Here is a 19530-nt window from a genome sequence, read left to right on the forward strand (position 1 = left end):
GAATGCGCCGACGCCTATAAGTCGCGGTACCACTCGCGACGCGTCTTTCACCAACTCCTCCAAACTCCTCCACCAACCCCGCTCCGTGAAGCACTCTTCATCCCTCTCTGTCGCCTTAGTTTGGTGTCCTGGGCAAACATGACCAAAAAATCGAAGGAACGGCTATTCGACGGTCAAGTCCCTCCAGTGGCGGGTCCGGATCCATACGCATCCGTGCCCCAGTCAATCCCGCCCGCCAATAACATCGACGACGCGTCAATTCAACCTGCGAGGCAGTCTTGATCTGCAAAGGACCAGGCTGGGCATGCTCGTCTCGTCCACCATAGCGTGGTTAACCGGGCGACAACCGAGGGCACTCCAGTCACGCAGAGGATATTGTTCCAACAGGTACGGCATATCCACGATGCACCACGCGCATCTGAGACACAGCCTGGGTCGAGCAGCAATGGAACCAGGCGTGATAGACGCCTCCAACACAGACAGGTGGTCGACGGAAGGAGTGGAGTATGCCACCGCCACTATCTTCTTATGCGTGTCATAACTGACTGCCCGCCAACAGACGCCCAAGAGATTCCGCAATGACACGATGTCTCGCGAGACAACCACGAACGAGGGGGAAGATCCAGCAAGAGATTTCAACTTTAGAGGAAATTTAGACAGATCGCGTAGGATGGCGGAGGCAAATCGGGTATGCCACGTGCCACATTTCTCCTCCACCATAACATTCCTGACGCTATCGACAGCAACGGTACAGCATCTACAGCGGACTTATGAGCGGTGCGCAGGTCCCAGCGGGCTACATCGGACACCTTGCGGGCATCAGCCTTATCCCGACCGTAGACGCCCCCACGCGCCTGCATCCAAGCTCTAGATTGAATATACATCTTGAAGACGGAGCAGTCGGAGTCATCGATGGTTTTCCTCAGAGAGGAAGGGGCGAGCCGCCTGAGTCAGCTCTAGCTGTAGCATACAACGTTCCAGGATTCCTCAGCGTGCGAGAGATGAGAGAAGCAATGCGACGGGCCGCGTACCAAGGCGATTCAGACGATAGCGAGAGTGAAGAAGCAAGTGAAGTAGCGACTGCTGGAGAGACAAAGGACTTCTCCTATACCTCGCGTCCTAGCGTTGCACCCAGGAAGCTTCAGGCCACACGAGCCCCAACGTCTGCGGACCGCCCGGTTGTTGCTGGTGGTGCAGGTGTTGCAGCCGGTCGTACCGGACATAGGGCCGCGAGAACGAGTATCGACTTGGGCATCAACGAGGGTCTCGGCAACGAGGGGCGCTCCAGAAGGGTCACTCCGTTGGTTTGGGGTGAGATCCCTGCTCCTACGCGAACGAGGGACCATCCCGAAGGCGTGCCAACACCTGCTGGTCCGGTGCCAGGCGGGAGACAAGAACCAGGAGGCGCGGTGGGCAATGCAAAGGCAGAGGGATCCTCCCGTATTCCTCACCCAATGGTTACCCCGAGACCCTATGCTAGCGGCACTCCCAACCTTACTCTTCCGGACCGCCCGCCTGCGGCGGTAACTGTCAATGTTGCAGCCCAGTGGGGAAGAGGCCAGCCTACAGACATAAGCGCTGTCATGCAGGTGCGGGGCAGCCACCTATCCAAGCTCGAGCGAGAAGGTGCTAGGACAGCGGAGATGAGGTTCAGCCGAGCTACCGGTGATTGCGGGCAGATCATCAGAAGGGATCAGGAGGGCCTGGAGAAGCATCCTCAGAATGGCTCACAGAACTTCGGAGATCGCAACTTTAGCAGTCACACCGTCAGGAAGAGAGACAGGGAGGAGAATTACGAGGGGCCACGCAACCCTGGTCACGGCTTCAACGACAAGCCTCTGGCTCCAGAGCTGCAAACACAGCCAGAAAAGAGACGTCGGTTTAACAAAGCGGGAACAAGCCCAGATGTGCCTGCCCCACCCGTAGCAAGCAATAAAGAAGACGAGAAAGCGACCAATACAGAGTCGAATGTTGTGAGTATACTCAAATGACTGAACCTGCATATAAATCACTGACATTTGGTTAATAGACGCCTTCCAACGAAAGACACTCAATAACCAACCTTGGCGTCAACGCCAACCCTTTCGGGGGATCCGCGGCAGCTTTAGGCACGACCGCGAATAACGCAAGCACGATCGAGTTTGCGCAGTCAGAGCAACTTCCGTTCGATCTAATAGCGGACTATCCCTTCCAGACCATCCCTTGGCCTGACATTTATCGGCCATGGGGTGAATGGCCTCCAAGAGAGACATCGGTGTCATCCCACTTCACTTTTGAGTTTGACTACGACAACTGCGCCAGATTAGAACCCGCCTGGGATTCCGATGACGCGTAACAGCATCTGCGTGTAGACATGTATGTCCGCCGTCCTCTATGCTTTAGCTTCCATCATTCCTTCATAACGGCTGCAGATGGAATCTAGTGCATTTCGGAGGGAGCAAACACTTTTACGCCGTACCGATGCTGGTAGAGGATGGAGAATCGACCGAATTCTGTGTTTTCTCTGAGATTGGTCGCACTGTGATGTACCATTCCATTCATATCGACAACAATCTCCAACCCCATAAATATAGTGTCAAGATCTTCTTTCACATAAGAGTAGTTCCAGAATGTCCCTGTTACTTATCGGAGAGGTTACAGCGACGTCGACCCATGAGTCCATCTTATCCATCGCCTCCCGCTTCGTCCGAGACCTGCGACCGCATCGGTAACTTCATTGTCCATTTGAACACGACTGAGTGAGACATCAAACAAAGAGCTGACCCAGAGACCTCAGAGGGAGCAGGAGGAAAACAGCCTGCGTCACACTCCGACGCGTCGATAACGCTCGCGAGTGTGGCTTCGCACGTTCCGCTTGTTTCCGGCGGACGTCAATTGGCCTACAATTGTCCTTGGTCTGCAATTCTGACGTACGCCTCTGTGGCCCTGCCTCAAGCGCGTCCTTGAGCTCATATATCAGCGCTCATTATCCCCGGTGGTGCTCTGCCTGACTCAGAATCGTCTAGCGTACATCAGCCTGAGGCCCGTCTCAAAGGAAAATATCAAATATCCAGTTTGCAATCACGCTCGCAGCGGGAATTGATACATAAAGACAGCACGTACATCATAACCATTGCAAGAGGCGAACATAGGAAGTATGAACTGTATGGATTAGACTATGGAAACACTCGGGATCAGTGCGCCTTGAAGTTCGTCGCTCATTCAGTGCAACTGCAAGCCTCTGGCGGTTCGTGCTTCGTGATAGCGTATTGCACATCAACACGGGGCAACGCAACATGCAGGCAATAGTGCTAGAACAGATCAAATCAGCCTTAGTTGGCAACCGTGAAGTACTTACTACATTGCCAGTGGAACGGGGATATTGGGCTAATGGCTTGAACCCGCATCGATGAAATATGGGCTAGTCCCACCCCAGGCTCACGTCCAGTCGAACTGATATACCTCTTAGAATCTGAAGTTAGTGTGAATTAACATTCTGCAGTTCAAGTTAACGCTACCATGGCTCACGATGCAGTCAGTTGCGAACCCCATGCTCAGTGCGTACCGCGCGTGGCTCGAGAGACGTCAGAGTATAAGCAGCTCGGGTGTTGCTGTGAATATACCTTAGCATTCGTTATCCCTATGAAATCGTAGTATGCCGCGCCAACCGGGCCATGTCTTGTTGCGGTTGTCGGCCATCATCAGGCGCTATTGGTCTCGATCCTTCGGTACCCAGTTGACGTCTGTTTCAAGCCATCACCACTGCGGCATACAGGGGATCAACAATGGAGGATTGTGTCACTGCTTTGACACCAGTGGCATGCTAGAGACGTATGGCGCAACGGGGAATTCGGACGATTCGCGTGGGGATCGCATAGCTTCGATATGTATACTCTCTTCGTCATCAGGCGACACTGCAGACGCGAGAAAGTGATTCGAAAGCAAATGGTACAGCAGGGAGAAGGCACAATCATAGGGAGGATAAAAGTATAAGTCAAACTTCCCAGGCCCTAGACACCCCGCGCCACACGAACCACACCGACACCCCCAAATCCAGCATTCAGGTTCACCGCCCCCTCCTCGAGGCAGCGGCTTGGCGCCCTAGAATCCAGGGCAGTGAGTCAAAGCTAGATGGCACAAAGGATGGCCTGAGAAATACCGTTGGGGAAAGGGTGATGCGTAGCCATCCAGCATCAAAGAGAGGTCAAGAGAAGCTGCATTTGCGGCAACCATCGGACCGATGCGATCCTTGATCAGTGATAAGAGAGAGAACGACGTCTGGCAGAGTCTCTCGCCTTGCCCTCTTCACCTCGCCGACCTCAACGCCTGCCTATACTCTCACATCGTTCACGATCGTCATGTCCACCACGATAGCGTTCGCCTTTGGCGAACAGACCAGAATAAATCCGATACAGCTAGGCAACTATGCCACTAAGCACGTTATCGATCAACTCAAAGTCGTCGAAGCAACGGTGGCGCATGGACTTACCGCGGACTCGACCACGACGGCAGCAGACACCAGTGTGACGGTGAGCAGGACCTTCTTGACCGCGAGTTTCGACGTGTGGATATCTAACTTCAGTTGTTAGACGAGTTCGTCACAGCGACTAACTCCTGACCTGAATGAATGTCATGCCCCCGTGCCACCTGTCGTGTCCGACAATTCTACCGGCATACGCGACACCTCCACTGCGCTGACGCAGCCCGAACGCCAGGGACAAGAGCAAGCCTTCTGCCCATTCAAACCTAACTTGCCACCTCGTCTGAGGAAAGCAAGACCAGGGCGGCGCGAGCGCGCCCTTCTGCGCCTCCAACGGCAGGCGGGTATTTCCCATGACCCCACTACCTGCCAGCAAGGCCAGAGTGCTGTCCCGACGCCAGGAGATGGCACTATCAACGCACCAATGGAGGCGATCAATGCCGTCCCGGCTCGGATACCGGAAGAACCACCCACTCCCGACGACCTGCCTCCTCGCCGGAGGGCGAAGCCGGGTCGGCGAGAGCGAGCCCTTCGACGTCTGCAACGACAGGGAGGGGTGTTGGAGGATCACGCGGCCTCGCAGCAAGTCGAAGCCCCCGGCCCGAAACCGGGCCCTGATGCTACTCTGCCGCCGCCGCAGACGACTACGGTGGATGCGTCATCACCGGTGATGGAACAGGGTCTGGAGGGGAGAGTGTGTGTTCAAACGTCGCACGACGAGCAACCAGCCGAGCTCGTGAGCGCTCAGGGTCGAGCGAACGACATCCAGAATTCCGCCGCCTCGCAGCACGACGATCCATCCGTTTCCCCGCCACCGTACGACCCGATCGCTCTGGGACTGGAAGCGGCACAGTTCATCCTGCAACAGCATGGACCGACCCAGTACCTGGCCGCGGCGGTGGCACACGATCAGCCACAGTATCCAGTTGCAGCAGAGCAACAACAGCTTGTGAATTGGGCGATCGAGAGGCAACGCGCCGCGTCAGGAGAGGGCGGGTCCATGGCGGTCCGTCTCGAGTACGCTGAGGGAGGCTCATTTTCGCGAATGGCCATCCTCACGGACTGGGCCCCGCACTACTGGCAGCCAAGGCCATTCACGCCTAGCTTGCCTCCCAACGCTGTCAGCCAGGAGGCCGTAACCATACCCCTTCGCGTCTTACAAAACAGTGGATATGGCGACGGTGAGCCCGAGGCGCCGTGCGCTTACTCCAGCCCGTGGCCCGTCCCTACGGGTCGTCAAGCGCCGGAAAGGATGGTTTCAGTACCATACGAAGCGCCAGCGAGCACTGCGCTGCCGCAAGGAGGTTTTCCTCCCGAGCGAGCTGAGACTCCGGATGTCCCCGACCTAACACGATTCCCCGCGGCGCCCGAGCCATCCAATCTTCCTCTTACCCAAGCTATATATCCCTTTGTCGACTGTCCAGGGCCCTGTCCTGCGGACTGCCCCAGGCGATTGATGTTGGCGCGCGCGTACTCTCGCCGTCCCCATGCCCGCTATGGCATGTCACGCCTTCCCTGTCCAATTCGATTCGATCCTTTTGATGAGGACCTGGATAGCGAAGGGAGGGAGCCGCCCTTTCAGTTGGCAGGACTGGATTCTCCAACGTCACCGATTTCTCCAGCAACAGCGACGACCGCATCAGTGTCGACGCCGCGGGGAGCCGCCTTCAATGCCGGCATCAGTCCCTGTTCGTCATGCAAGGGGCTTACGCTAACTGGCGAGGAAGTCATATACTCCACATGTTGCGGAATCAGGCCGCCCGCTGCACACGCTGGTGACAGCGAGGCCGAAGTGACGCTAGGCATCCCAGTCCGGCGCGAGAGAAGGCAAGCTCCGCTCGCTGACGGAGAGCACCCGTCGACGCCCTGGTGGTATCGCGACCAGCGGGAAGCCCATCGGTATCTGGAGCTGCTTGAATACCTCGAGCATCGTGCCATACTGCGCATAAAGGCTAAGCTGGATAACCTCGAGGAGAGCGACCGTCCCCCGTTGATGCCGCTCTGGATTCATTTCCCCCAGCTCCTTCCCCCGGTCTTCGACGCGCCGCCCGAGAATATGCTGCAGCTCCAGCTCAGCGGCAACTGAGACTGAGTGCGGAGACACGGAAGCCAGGGCCGACACGGAGTCAAAGATATGAGTGCTGAATAGATAAACGATGAGGGATGCGAGTTTGTGTTTTCTCGGAGGGTCTCAAGTTGTCTCAGAAGATTATTGTATGAATAGCGTTGATGTAAAGTCAAGATGCGCGCATAGTCTTTAGTAAAGCTTTTGACATTTCTCGCTCCTCTGCGCGCCCAAGGGCACCAGCAATAATTGACTTCCGCATATTCGGCGCCAATTCCAAAGTCCAAGGTGTCAATAGACGCCCAAAGAAACACGAGGCGGCGAAGACCGAAAGCAACATGAACCAGGAAAGTTCAAGTTCGCGCCACCGACCTTGTTGAATCGCTCTCGACCACTCCCATCGGCTCCTTCACCGTGTAAAGGCTGGAATCTGCACCTAAGGGCGTCGGCTAGTAATGTTGGAGCGGCGGGACGAGCCTTCTGGCAACCAGGGTCCTCCAAATAGTGACCTGGGTGGCTAAGTTGCAATTTCGACGCTGCACTGTACCGGCCAGGGAAACACGATGCATTGGTCCCTGTTAATTTGCAGAGTACCATGAAGTCCAGGTACGCCGCCTAGCTTCCTAGCCACTGTCGAGATGGACTCGAGAACGGGGCAGCTGACCTCGACGTTGGGCCGATTCACGAGTAGGACATCTTCATGTTCCGTAGGGTATCTTCCTCCATCTAGCATTGATCAATCGCTGATTGAAAATCCGTTTATACAGCAGATGCGTGCACGTCGAGTACGTGTTGATGTTCAGGGAACACTTGCGATTTCCGGGACCGCCAGGACAACCAAGCCCAGACATCGTATGTCGTCTTTACAGCTCTAGTCCGCTCACAAACGCCTTCCGGTTGGAATTACACAGAGACAGAAGTGGTGTCAAGGTCAGGTTCAGGAACAGCACCACGGATCTGAAGATCCTTGGGCGAAGTCGGTCCATTGAAGGTAGATGAGGACGATGGCAATAGGCAGATACAGTTAAGGGCGTCAACGATGAGTCCTTCCTACGGTTCCAAGTTCTTTGGCTGAATGTACCATTGGGTAGGATTAGGAAGCTCCAAATTTGCCCTATTGTCACCACCGTATCCTCCATCGTCTGTCTCCACGGAAATGAGGAAACCTTGCTGTCCGTATCCCCAGTCCCGGAAGTTCCGATATCACAGAAAACTTGTCCCTGCCTTTTCCTCCAGGGGGCGTGAACGTTCTAGGACCAGGCTTAGGCCAAGACAGTCATCGATGTCCTTGTGGAATTATCGGGAATTTTTCGCAAACAATTCAGCTCCTCCACTACGCTGAGTTGTGATAGCAAGCTAAAGCCTGTGTCGAGCGAGGTAGCTGCCCATCTATTGAGGTATAGGTTCGACGACTGTGATGCAAGCAAGCATGCGTGAATCCATCGATGGCAAGCAGAGTCATGGTAGCCAACAGCCACGGTGGCGTTGCCCAAATAGAGTTCCGGCATTGCCACGAAAGTGTCCCGCCTCCTCTTGGTCGTCGCCGTCGACGAAGTAATGCGTAGACCTGACTGAGGCGACTCTCGGTTATTCAAAGTTACACTTGGTCGGAATACATCTCGAATGGGCGAATGTCTTATGCGACGATCGCGACACCTGACGCGGGCAGGATGTTGCAGCAATCACGCAGTCATGATTTTCTGAAATCTACTTTTGACCTTAAACCTTGAACATTGAACACGGCTTTGGATTCGATGGGCGTAGGCTGCTAGACTTGTAGATGTGGCCTCTGGTCGACCGCGTAGACGAGCTATGGGCCCTCGTAGCGGAAAGTTCGCAAGGAGGAAATCGTTACCTTGTCGTTACCTTGCCACGTTCGTCCCGATGGTATCTTGCCTGCCAGGTCTTTAACCTACTCCTGGCATGATACTTTCGCCGTGGACACTTTGAAGATACCATTTGTTGTGGGTCTTTAGCGAGCAAAGTCAGTCTGACTCGGGCGTTCAAGACTCTTCACCCGAAACCCATGGCGATGCTAGTAGCCGCATTGTCTGCTCTCGACCGCGGCAAGGACGCCCTTCCTTTATTCTGTCGAGCACGCGGGTATTCTTAATCTGAATACCCTCAGCAGCTTCACTATCGCAACATACGGACTCGTCTAAACGTGCCCGCCCTTTGGACGATGGCTCGCTCATCCGGGTAGTCTGTATGCCTCGAATATTCATTCCTTGACTATACTTCCGGATGACTCGGTCAAGCTCAAGTCAGAGGCCATAGGTTTCCTTCCGACTGCCGGCCGAGTATCTCAACAGTCACTTCGATGCAGCGGACCTGACCTCCAACGACCAGGCCTTCCTGAGTTGACAGGACAGCTGTTGAGTCTGCCCTTCCACTCCGCTATCCCAGGATCGGACCTTTGGTCATTGCGAAGTGGGTGACTATGAAGAACCTCCGGTTAGAACTCAAAACTGGGTTTCGTCGAAGGTATGTCGTCTCCTGTTTTGCCCATATTTTATAGGGATCCTTCCGCTCCAAGAGCCGATGTGCGCTTGTGTATTCTGATCGCTGCTGGTTAAGCGGGCCAGCTCGTGGCAGTAAGTGTGATTCTCCACCGCTCGATATGTTCTTCCTGCGCAGAGGTAAACCTGGAGCCAGATTGACAGGTTTTCGGCGGCGCATTCTGTATGTTTGTACATCTAGGTGTGAGAGAAAGAGTGTGGAGCTCATACAGATTCCGACTTTTCTCTGTTTACACACATGCAATATTTGGAATAAGCCGATGCACCGACTGCACAACGCCTGCTTCAACTTGGAGTTATCGCGAGACGTCACGCGTCATATGACCCCGGTCGCGTGTCCACGGTTCACTCGCGACTACGCGTACAACCTACAGGCCTTTTACTTAGTACTACAACTCTCATTATTCCACCACGTTGTTGTACCTCGAAAGACCCACTGCTCTGAAGATCCTCTCCAAGGGTGTCCGAGACTGCGAGCTCCGAGTCTTTCCCTAGGCAGTGTTATTGGTATACAAGTGGCTACTAGTCACCCGCAATGCCGCGACGAAAGTCTGCTCGCTCTCAATTTACCGCTGAAGAGGAAGGACACGTTTCCCGGATATTCCAGTGGGACTTGGCAGTCAAGCAGCACACTTACTGCCACGCCCAGGCAGGCGTGACGAGTGAAGAAAACGCACAAGCGCACGCTGAGGGTAAACGGCTATTGCAGCAGACAGAGCCCTATAAACTCTGGGCGAACGGGGGGAACCACGTATACCATATGTCAGAGCTCCCGCCAGAGTACTTCGAAGTTGCCGATTTTGCAGCAACAGTACCGGCGACGCCGACTCAGAATCCGGCCGAGTGAGTCGGCCTTTTCTCCACGTTTCTGGGATATACAGATACTGATACAAGTAACAGACGCTGGATGCTTGTCATCGTGCTGTTATATGCCATACAGGCCTACGGGAAAGCTATTGATGACCGTTTTTTGCGTCTCACGCATGAAGCCGGCGACCGCAGGTGCGTTCCAAGTCGAATGCATGGGTGCTTTGATATTAACTGAACGATCAGCCGGGATCTCTTAATCAAGCGGGGGATGTGGGACACCACCCGATTCTTTAACCGCCCTTCGGGAGCCGGTGCGTCGGCTCAACCAACTTCGAAAGTGGGGCCACACCTGCTGCTGCGCCGCGTCCGCCTCACGGACGACCAAACATATGAAGTGGCCGACTACATTCATAGCGCCATGAATGGCGCAAGCTACGTCCTCCACCCTCGCACTGAGGGACGCGACTTGTTACTGGACGAGGCAAGCTTCGAAGAGCAGCTTGTGGAAATCCTGCCTCAAGTCTACTAGTAGAGGGAAAGCCTGCAGTGTTTAACGACATTCCTTCGCCGTTACTGGATGTTCTGGGTTTCACTCTGTAATATAGCTCTGTCCCGCGCTTTCGTGCTACATCCCCGCTCGTATTTCCGCTATGCAACGTCCATAATTTGTCATTGAATTTCCTGGTTCGTAGTAGTGACTGTGTGGCGCCCTGTCCAATGTACATGTTTTTTTTATAAGCCCTTTATCAACGAATGCGTGCTTGCATCTGGAACACTCTAGTCGTGGCTCTCCCACTGGAGTCGAAGAGATTAATCGACCTCACGTCCCCATGTCACGTCCAGCTTTATGGCGGAACTAACCTAAGAGGCGGCTCCAGGCCTACGAATGATTCTCATACGAATATGCTAGTCACTTGTACTTCCTCAGTGTCAGCGAACGTAACAATCCCGAAACAAGTCCGCAGATCCTCGCTCTGGAAGCAAGCAGCAAAGAACACAAGAACACGATGACGACCCCGTAAGGACTCGGAATGCCACTCGTAGGGGAAGGCATACGGCCTCCACTAGCCTGCCAAAAGTTAGGACGAGCATTGCTCGGAGCGTCGGAGGGCACTGCAAATTTTATTCTTCTGGTGGCATCACACTGCACAAAGATAAAGGGCAATACAGACCGTTCACGCCCTCCTCTAGAACGCCTCCGTGCCCACCACCTGCCTCTCCTCGCCGATGAGCACGCGCAAACCCTTGCCTACCCACTGCGGGGCGACGCGCTCCCCCGTCGCGGGGTTCAGGTATCCTGGACGTAACCAAAATGAGGAGTTATCGTGCGTCGAGATCGATTAAAAGCCCTTATGCGTACCTTCTGTTACACCATCCTGGAAGAACACGTAGCCGGGGATGTACCGATCTACGAACCTATATATGCAGACAGTGACAGTGGTCAGGAGAAAGCAAAGAAGGAAGGCAGGGGAGATACTCACGCCTTGACAGCTTCGTCGCTCATCCCCTTCCCGCCATTCTTGGCTTTCATGTTATGCTCCTGCTCTAATCGCCACTTGTAGATGAGAGAGTGCGGGGAGACCGCGCGCGCGGGGCGGGGCGAAAGCTAGGCGATCAACACCTTGGCTATTAAGAATGACAGAAGCAAAATAGAATACGCCAAGCGCACCTGTATAAACACATCGAGCATCTCCCACCACCCCACATACACTCTCAGCCGCTCATTCACATCCGCCACATCCTCCCGCTTCACAAACGCTCTCAAATCCAACGCATCACCCTTGCCCCTCTCTATCCTCTCCGGTGCCTCCTCCCACTTCCTTTCGAGTTCGCCCTGCGTGAGCGGCGCAAACCCGACGAACCAGCCTTCGAGCAGCACCACGTCCAGCGGGGGCCGCACGACTTGCCCGCGCGGCAGGCGGTCCCCCTCGCCGTCGAACAGGCTCTTCTCGAACACGGGCAACTCAACCTCCTCTCCCGCGCGCAGCTTCGCCAGGACCTCCGAGCCTAGCGGGACGTCGTGCGTCCCCGGGAGCCCGCGGCCCTGCAGGAGTCGGTTATCGCTACTCTCCGCTGCGACCCTTTTCAAGCCCGAATGGGGAAGGTAGAGGTCATCGATGGAGAGGACGCAGACAGATAAGGAGTAGGGTGGTGAGGCGAGGAAAGAGCGGAGGTGCGATGTGAGGAAGGTCTTGCCGGAGCCCTGCGGGCCTTGGATGCCTACCAGCAGCGGGGACGAGCGCGGCGAGGGCGGGAGGTGCGCGAGGACGTGCTGGGCCATGAGGGGTACGGCGGGGGGCGGGGACTCGGATCTCGACGCCATAGTGTGTGGTCGTAGGGAGCTCAGCGGCGCACGAGACCGCGAAACAGGGGCCTGAAGACGAATGCGTTGTAAACTGCGAAGAGAAAGTAGAAGCGCGGGGTAAATGGGAAGCCCCAGTTTCGGGCGATGTAGAGGGCGCGGCGGGAGAGGAGAGCCGTGACGCGCTGGATGGTCGAGAGAATCGACATGTCGGCCCGATAATAATGAATCACGGATTCAGATTTTGGGAACTTGCAGGTATTTCCAGGCGGCTTTCAGTAACGACAGCGATATTCCTGTAATTTGGGAGCCTTCGAGCACGACTTGTACTCCAGAACAAACAGATAGACGTACCTCACGTACGCGAGGTTTGACAGACAGACTTTTCGAGCTGGCAGAGACTGGGCGCTTATTAGTCTCCGGTCCTTTCGGGCCGAATCCTGTGTGGCTCCAGCCACCGCACTGTTGATTGTCTGAGTTGCCGTTCACCAATTCCAACGCCCATGAGATTGCAAGAACAATACACAAATGCATGTCTGACTCACATCCAACGTTCAGTATGGCAAAGATGTACCGCACACCGTATCGCAGCAATGCCAATGTGTCCGCGAGGACGACGGGAAGAGGGTTCAGAGGTGAGGGAGAATAAGGGGCAAGCGAGGGAGTCGAGAGCTTTTATTTCTCAAGCCAGCGGAGCTGCAAATAATGTGAAGGGCGTTTGACGCATAGTGTTTGGCCGATCGCAGGGCATATCCTAGTTAGGCAGCGACCTTGCTATATAAGGAAATAATCAGTCCATTGCGTGAACGCCCATGCAACCTCAGGGTGGTTAGAGCACGAAGCTTGAGATTAGGTAAAGAGGCTAGCAAACGATCTAAGGTTACATACAGACTTCCGGCAAAGAAAAAGACATGTATTGACGAAACACACGCCCATACCAGCAAGTTCATTGATGAAGGACAACTGGTGCGGAACAGACAAGTGCAAAGCCGGTTATAGTAGAGCAGAAACAGCGCAGTGGAGGTACCCTGAAAAAATAGTTGGAAGTAGAAGAAATTCCGAATTTCTAGACGGTGCAGGGTCGGCGTAACATACAGTAAGTGCAATCCTAACTTAATCTTCTTGGGGCAGGACCTCCGCGAGCTGTTCCTCGAGTCCGGACTCATCTAGCTGTAAAGGCTTTCTCAAGCCAGGGCGCTCGAGCTTATAGCTTGCCCCCTCCATAGCGCTATGTATGTAGTCGGTGTCCTCGTAAACGTGGCCGTCCACGAGGAGGATCTGGCGCAACAGCAAGTGTGGCCCCACGCGTGAAGTTGGCTGAGCTGGCGCACTCGTCTCCTCGCCGGGAAGGTCGAAGAACGGGGTTGTGTCCCACACTGGCATCCCCTCCTTTATCAAGAGATCCCGACTGTCCATTTGTCAATATGAAGGCACCATACGCACAGCTTAAATCGGAACGCACCTACGGGTGACGGCTTCCCATGAGAGACGCATGTCTATGTCGTTGATGGCTCTCCTGTAACCTTGCTTGGCATAGTTCTAGACGAAGACTAGCATCCACCGTCTATTATTGTGGCCGATATTGATTTTATCAGTTGAAAAGAGTCACATTGGTGGTAAACTCACTCGGCTGAATTGTGTTTCGGCGTTGCCGGGTGGGTCGCCGCCAAGTCAGCAACTCTGAAGTACTCGGGCGAGAAAGTTCCCCCCGATAAATGTACTTCATTTCCCCCATTCGCCCAGATCTTATAGGGCTCTACGCGCTGCAGAAGCCGTTCAGCTTCAGTGTATGCTCGCTCGTTCTGAGCGTTCGTCAAGCGAGCCTGGGCATGACAATAAGTGTGTTTCTTGATGGCTAAGTCCCACTGAAACATTCGAGCGATATGCTCTTCTTCCGCAGGTGTAAAGCGAGAGCCCCTGGACTTGCGGCGAGGCATGCTGATGGCCAGCACTTGAACAACAAGGAGGGAAAGACAAGTACACAACGTACCTGGCGGTACTACTCAGTGGATGTCCGAGAACGGTTGCAGGCGTGATACACTGGCACGACCCGGGGGCGGTTGTGTAATCGCGGAAGAGCGACTCGGACTTCACTATGTCTTTCCTTTTCCTCCTGAGCTGTTGGCAGCGCACTACCTGAATCAAAATGTTTGTTGCGAGAGACGCTCATAAACTCAGTCGTACACCCAGGGCGAGAGAGAGACGCCACAATTCGTGGCTCGTGGCAATACCCGAACTCTATTTGCGAAACACGGCACACTGGCAATCGTAACGCTGCGGTCGGCCATTCCGATCTACGCACTCTTGCTTGCTCGACACTTGTTGCACTAGAAAGCCAGAAACGGCATAGCAGCTTGGATTGTCGACGGAGGCTCACGCTCGATAAGAAGCCCTGTCAATGGCATGAAGTCGTCACAGTACTAGTGCTGGGTGTGAAGGCTCTGTTTCGTTGTATAGATGCCATTACAGAGTATGTAAGATACTGTTACTGGCAACTTGGTCGTTTGGAATATTCCGCTAGCCTCAGGCTCAGTTGAGCCCCAAGAACTCTTATGGAGCATAGTAGACGGAAATCTAGGTCAACTTGGTTGTCGTTCGGAACCAGGGAAGGGTATTCCCTTAGCTTTTTCCTCTCGCTATAGGCAGGATTGCTCCCTTTTCAACCGGAAATCGAGGAGACCTTTATCTAGCCTACGCTGATATGTTCACGACCTTCAGACATACGCATTCACTGTCCCACTCATGTATATTTTGCATCGATACCGGGAGCGCATCAGAGTAGGACGAGTTTGAGTACGACACCCGAAATAGCGCATCTAGGCGAGCAAATGATCCCGAAGCCATGCAGTCAAACCAGGCCCCAACTGGATGAACGGTCCAAATGCTAAAGAAGTACACGGAAGTCAATGAAACACTAGGTGAAGGAACAGCATGCATTAGTGAAACGCCATGCAGACGTCCGCTACTAGAGAATTAGCTGACTGGTGCACATAGTATAGCATAAATACCACGAGACGAAGGTACTCTGAATGAGAGGCTAGGATGCCAACGGGATTCCGAACAATCAGAACGGTCCAGGGTCGCTGTCATACACACTGCGATATTTCCATCCTAACCTTCCGCAGGAAGAATCTCCACAAGCTGTTCCTCGAGCTCGAACTCCTCTAACTGTAAAGGCTTCTCTATGCCAGGGCGTTCGAGCTTATAGCTTGCCCCAGGCTCCATGGCGCTATAATGTAGTCGGCGACCTCATAAACGCTGTCGTCCATAAGGCAGACGCGGCGTAATATTTCCACCGTTACGTTGAAGTTGGCTGAGCAGGCTCACTACGGGAAGGTCGAAGAAGTGACTCGTCACGGTGTCCCACATGCCCTCCTTTATTAAGAGATTCCGGCTGCACATCTTGTCAGTACGAACGAGCTCGAGGGCACAGCACGCCGTGGCACACACATGCGGATGCGGCCTCCCACGCCAAATGCAAGCGTTCATCATCGATGGTTATGTGGCGAGCATCCGTGACACCGAGCATCCATCGTCTGTCATCGCTGTGAGCACCCTTTCAAACGCTCCAGAAATATTATATGAGAAGGGAAACTTACACGTCGGGACCTTGCGTCGGTGTCACCTGTTGGCAAGCCGCGAAATCAGCGACTGAAAAGCACTCCGGCGAGGAAGTTCCTCCTGTTAAAAGGATGTCGTTTCGCCGGTCAGCCCATATTTTATATGGCTCTGTATGCCTCAACAGTCGTTGAGTCTCAACGTGCGCTTGAGCATTCTGACGGCTGGTGAGCGTGCTTGTGCATGACAATAAGTATGCTTCTTGATGGCTGAGCCCACTGGAAAAATCTGAGCGATGTGTTCTTCCTGTGCGGGTGCACAGCAAGAGCCAGCTCGGGCAGAGTTGTGGAGAGCCATTCTCAGCGCTCGACACTTGTAGGATGCTACGGAGGGAAAGCGCAGTGAAACTACCAGAGGCGCCGTTCAAACATTTAAGAACAGTTACAGGCGTGATGCACGTAGTGTTCCTAACGGGACAAATCAGTCATCGAAGCCTTGAGTCAAAATCGTCGGGCCACGGCCAATGGTTTTGAGTCGGAGACGAGCGGAAAGAGCCCACGAGACGTGCTGCGGGTCTCTCCGCGTTGAATGGTACTGCAGAAATACTACTGCTGTGCTTTCTGCCTGGATTGTGGAACCAGTCTCGAGCTTTTGCTGCTGGTTGCTCTGGTAGTGTCACAATGCTCGTATTCTTCTGATATGCGGCATGATTATGTTCGATCCGTTCGTAAAATTCGCGCTCTTCGAGTCGTCGTTATATTGGACGAACCACTGGATTATCACTCGATGAATGCGGAGAGCGGGAGGTCGACTATGTGGTCGACTATGTGTGCACAAAGGCATCTGGGGTACTCATCGTATATGCGAGTGCGTCTATCCCGGTTCATCCAGACAGACACCCATCACGAGACGCGTATCCTCACCGACGGCGCAATGATTGTACAAACGGGTTTGCAACAGCGCGTAATCCTCCCCCACCCTTACCTGCATGATCCTGGGGTTAGTTCAGTTCCCGGGAACGACCTGGTATTGCATCGGTCGCGGTTGACACAGAACAATAATTAAGAATCTGCCATGTCCCCTGAAGCCTATAGCCCTGGCCCATCCCAACATCCCCTCTTCTGTCGATGCACGTTATCACGGGAACAAGCAATGAGACCTGTGTTCACATCCTTATTATTCGGCCACCCTTTACTCTGGTTTAAGATTGCCAGCCACTTCTATACGCCCTCCAGCAGTTCCCTCGCAACCCCGTTCCCTCCTAGCTTTGTGAGGAATGGAACTCGAACCTCTCTGCTCGGGCAAGCCACTCAGAGACCCAGAACTCGTCGTATACGCCTGTGTAAGGGTACACCAAGGGACGTGTCTCCCGCACTCCATCTGTTGGGAATTCCCTGTCCCGACCACGTTCCTGATTGTGGGTTTCGTCGCGCTCGGGAGGTATATTCTCGTCATTTTCGTCTTGATATACTCTGAAGTTGGGGTAGACATGGTCGGTTCTTTGATTGTTGAAATGCTCAGCGATCTAATAACCAATTACAGTCTCAATCAGTAAAGAGACAGTGAAGAGATAACGGGCATACTGCTGCAAGATCTTCCTCGGTATGTACGTCGCCACCGTGCTCCTCCCCGTGCATAGGTACCTCAAAGCTTGTGTCCCCGATTTCTCCATTCTGGCCCCCTTCCGGTACTCGGTTCTCCTTATCCTCGTCTTCTTCCATGTCCTCCCCATCTTCAATATTGGCACTAGCCGCAACTCTGGCTATGATATATGCAGAGAAGGCCATCACGATCTCATTCTCGACCGTTTGTCCAATTCGTCGTGCCACCTCCCTCACTACTTCGCGGTACTCAGGCGAGAGGTCTTCAATTTCGGGACGATCTTGGAGAGGTATCGAGGCGGCTGCACTTGATCTTTTTGACGGTGGTGGTGGGTGTGGATGAAGAGGACAAAGGCAACGTTTGGAGTCCGCGCTCGCTTAAGTGCTCTTCGGGAAATGCCGCCGAGGTGAGCCATTTCCCTCCATGTTGTCAACCTGCTTTGTCCGCTTACGGATGGGCCGGAATATCAAAGGCATTACGCTTTTCGTTGACATATGGGGACTACTGGATACTGGTACACGCTAATACGTGCACGGGTCATATCAGAATAACATTGAAAGGACCAGTCAAAGCAAGCAAACGTCGTGAACTCAGACAGCCACATTCTCATCTAGCGGGTTGATCCTGTCGTCAATCATCGCTAACCTTCATCTGCTCGATGCTTAGGGATACGCCACGGTTGTAGGTACTGGCTGGCCTAGCTGGATGCGACCGACACGTCGCCAACTATGCTGTCTCGAGCTCGCCTGAGCGGCAGAATCGTTTACCTTCTCCGCTTGATCCCCATGCGAGCACTCCTCTACGATTGGCACATCCCGGGAACGTCCGTGATTTTTGTGTCCAGGTTTGTCGAACATCCCTGTCTGAATGCGCCCGATAACCGTGGACCCGCGAAAACCAGCTGCGAAGTGGGGTCGTCCGCCGTTTCACTCCTGTTGTATATCACACGGATGTGGTCGTCCTGGGATGGTGTGGACACGAGTGTCGGTGCATGGGATGGCGAGCTGTCTCCAGGACAGACTGCCTCGACACTGGACGCCAGGCTGAAGGCGCTAGCCGACCGCATCCCGGACAACGGACTGGAATGTTCTCCATGCTCTGGCTATGGCGTGAGGAACGTGACACCTGCGATAGGATTATCGAAACATACCTCCGTCCCGGTCCAGCGCACTCCACGGCCACAGCGGCCAGCCCAAATCCTCGACGTCCATGGATAGTGGGGACATACAGCCGTAATCTGCAAGCCAGCTCGGCGGCCTCTGGTTTGCCCGAATCGCTGTCGGATGGTGGAGTTCTGTGCCACTACTCTCGCTCTCTAGGTTGGTTGTTGATTGGTGAGCTAGGAAACACAGCTAACAACCAAATTTCAGTACATTTCTGTCACAAACGGCCTCTATCAACACGTACGTCCTCTGTCTCGGTGCAGGACACATCGTCCATATCGCAGGATACGCGCGCGAATGTGATAGACGCGTCAGTGGCAGTGGCCAGACTCGCCGTGGACGCTTTGAATGACAGCACGTCATCGTTGGTGTCGTCGTGAGCGACGAAGGCGATTCCTGTACATGGTATGAATTTCTTAAACCATTCCTTGAAGGGCATGGTAGGGCTGAGGTTGAAGAAAGGGATGTGGCACGAGTTGTCGTGGTTGCGAATTTATCAACACGGTCACATGACAGTATGCGTGTTTGTGTCCTTGTTCCCTTCTTGGGCCACAATGCTGATTGTGTTGGTCTGCCTTCATCAAGTCTTCCTCACGTCAGTCTGCAGGATCTGGCTTACTCCCCCCTGCAATACTTCCGTGTATATTCCAACACTAGCATGTGGGGACCGTTCTTACTCTGAATTTCCAAGAACCTCCCAGACAAAGGCGCCGAATAATAACGGGAAATGCACCTTTGTTGTGAAGTACTGAATATGAACATCTGATTCTCCTTGGGGATGCTCGCATCTGCATACGCCAGGTAATAGGTGTCAGGAGCGATCCTCCACGCTTGGTTTTTGCTTGGTGTGGCATGGTGACTGGCCCGGAAAGTTGGACTTATACGTCCATCGTCCACTTTGTGTGTAAGTACCTCCTCTGTACTTTACTCTTTGTCTCTACTTTAATTCTCTTCGTATGGATAAGTTGAATCCATGTCGGTTGTCGTGATTCGCTCAGTTGCTGGTGTACCGAAGCGTGAATTGTTTGTGTCAACATCCGTGTCACATCCGT

At 53.9% G+C, this 19530-nt stretch overlaps 7 protein-coding genes across 7 annotated transcripts; 3 read left to right on the plus strand and 4 right to left on the minus strand.

Moving 5' to 3' along the window:
* Nucleotides 1–586: 586 nt before the first annotated feature.
* On the plus strand, nucleotides 587–2335 carry GLOTRDRAFT_129386 (uncharacterized protein; the record flags this gene model as incomplete). The annotated part of the gene is made up of 3 exons (XM_007868071.1): nucleotides 587–688; nucleotides 744–1973; nucleotides 2030–2335. The coding sequence occupies 3 exons, from the start codon at nucleotides 587–589 to the stop codon at nucleotides 2333–2335; spliced, it is 1638 nt and encodes a 545-aa protein (XP_007866262.1).
* A 2002-nt stretch (nucleotides 2336–4337) lies between these two features.
* GLOTRDRAFT_129387 (uncharacterized protein) lies at nucleotides 4338–6545 on the plus strand (the record flags this gene model as incomplete). Its single annotated transcript, XM_007868072.1, has 2 exons — nucleotides 4338–4508; nucleotides 4569–6545. The coding sequence occupies 2 exons, from the start codon at nucleotides 4338–4340 to the stop codon at nucleotides 6543–6545; spliced, it is 2148 nt and encodes a 715-aa protein (XP_007866263.1).
* Nucleotides 6546–9578: 3033 nt separating this feature from the next.
* GLOTRDRAFT_129388 (uncharacterized protein) lies at nucleotides 9579–10382 on the plus strand (the record flags this gene model as incomplete). Its single annotated transcript, XM_007868073.1, has 3 exons — nucleotides 9579–9886; nucleotides 9944–10045; nucleotides 10097–10382. 3 exons carry the CDS (start codon nucleotides 9579–9581, stop codon nucleotides 10380–10382), a joined length of 696 nt encoding a protein of 231 aa, XP_007866264.1.
* A 565-nt stretch (nucleotides 10383–10947) lies between these two features.
* On the minus strand, nucleotides 10948–12152 carry GLOTRDRAFT_111125 (P-loop containing nucleoside triphosphate hydrolase protein). The gene is made up of 4 exons (XM_007868074.1): nucleotides 11523–12152; nucleotides 11335–11459; nucleotides 11214–11269; nucleotides 10948–11150 (listed from the first exon to the last, which is right to left on the minus strand). The coding sequence occupies exons 1-4, from the start codon at nucleotides 12132–12134 to the stop codon at nucleotides 11041–11043; spliced, it is 903 nt and encodes a 300-aa protein (XP_007866265.1). The 5' UTR covers nucleotides 12135–12152; the 3' UTR covers nucleotides 10948–11040.
* Nucleotides 12153–13268: 1116 nt separating this feature from the next.
* On the minus strand, nucleotides 13269–13649 carry GLOTRDRAFT_129390 (uncharacterized protein; the record flags this gene model as incomplete). The annotated part of the gene is made up of 2 exons (XM_007868075.1): nucleotides 13269–13563; nucleotides 13618–13649. The coding sequence occupies 2 exons, from the start codon at nucleotides 13647–13649 to the stop codon at nucleotides 13269–13271; spliced, it is 327 nt and encodes a 108-aa protein (XP_007866266.1).
* A 3325-nt stretch (nucleotides 13650–16974) lies between these two features.
* On the minus strand, nucleotides 16975–17500 carry GLOTRDRAFT_129391 (uncharacterized protein; the record flags this gene model as incomplete). Its single annotated transcript, XM_007868076.1, has 2 exons — nucleotides 16975–17238; nucleotides 17297–17500. The coding sequence occupies 2 exons, from the start codon at nucleotides 17498–17500 to the stop codon at nucleotides 16975–16977; spliced, it is 468 nt and encodes a 155-aa protein (XP_007866267.1).
* A 614-nt stretch (nucleotides 17501–18114) lies between these two features.
* Nucleotides 18115–18917, minus strand: GLOTRDRAFT_129392 (uncharacterized protein; the record flags this gene model as incomplete). The annotated part of the gene is made up of 3 exons (XM_007868077.1): nucleotides 18115–18413; nucleotides 18466–18667; nucleotides 18723–18917. The coding sequence occupies 3 exons, from the start codon at nucleotides 18915–18917 to the stop codon at nucleotides 18115–18117; spliced, it is 696 nt and encodes a 231-aa protein (XP_007866268.1).
* Nucleotides 18918–19530: the final 613 nt, after the last annotated feature.

This window comes from Gloeophyllum trabeum, assembly GCF_000344685.1.
Source record: "Gloeophyllum trabeum ATCC 11539 unplaced genomic scaffold GLOTRscaffold_00007, whole genome shotgun sequence".
Classification (NCBI taxonomy): Eukaryota; Fungi; Basidiomycota; class Agaricomycetes; order Gloeophyllales; family Gloeophyllaceae; genus Gloeophyllum; species Gloeophyllum trabeum.

Coding starts and splice junctions, on each gene's coding strand:
- GLOTRDRAFT_111125 (XM_007868074.1), bottom strand. CDS start 12,134: ATGGCCCAGCACGTCCTCGCGCACCTCCCGCCCTCGCCGCGCTCGTCC. Junction 11,460..11,522: donor TGCTCGATGTGTTTATACAG/GTGCGCTTGGCG, acceptor TTGATCGCCTAG/CTTTCGCCCCGCCCCGCGCG. Junction 11,151..11,213: donor CCAGGATGGTGTAACAGAAG/GTACGCATAAGG, acceptor GGTTACGTCCAG/GATACCTGAACCCCGCGACG.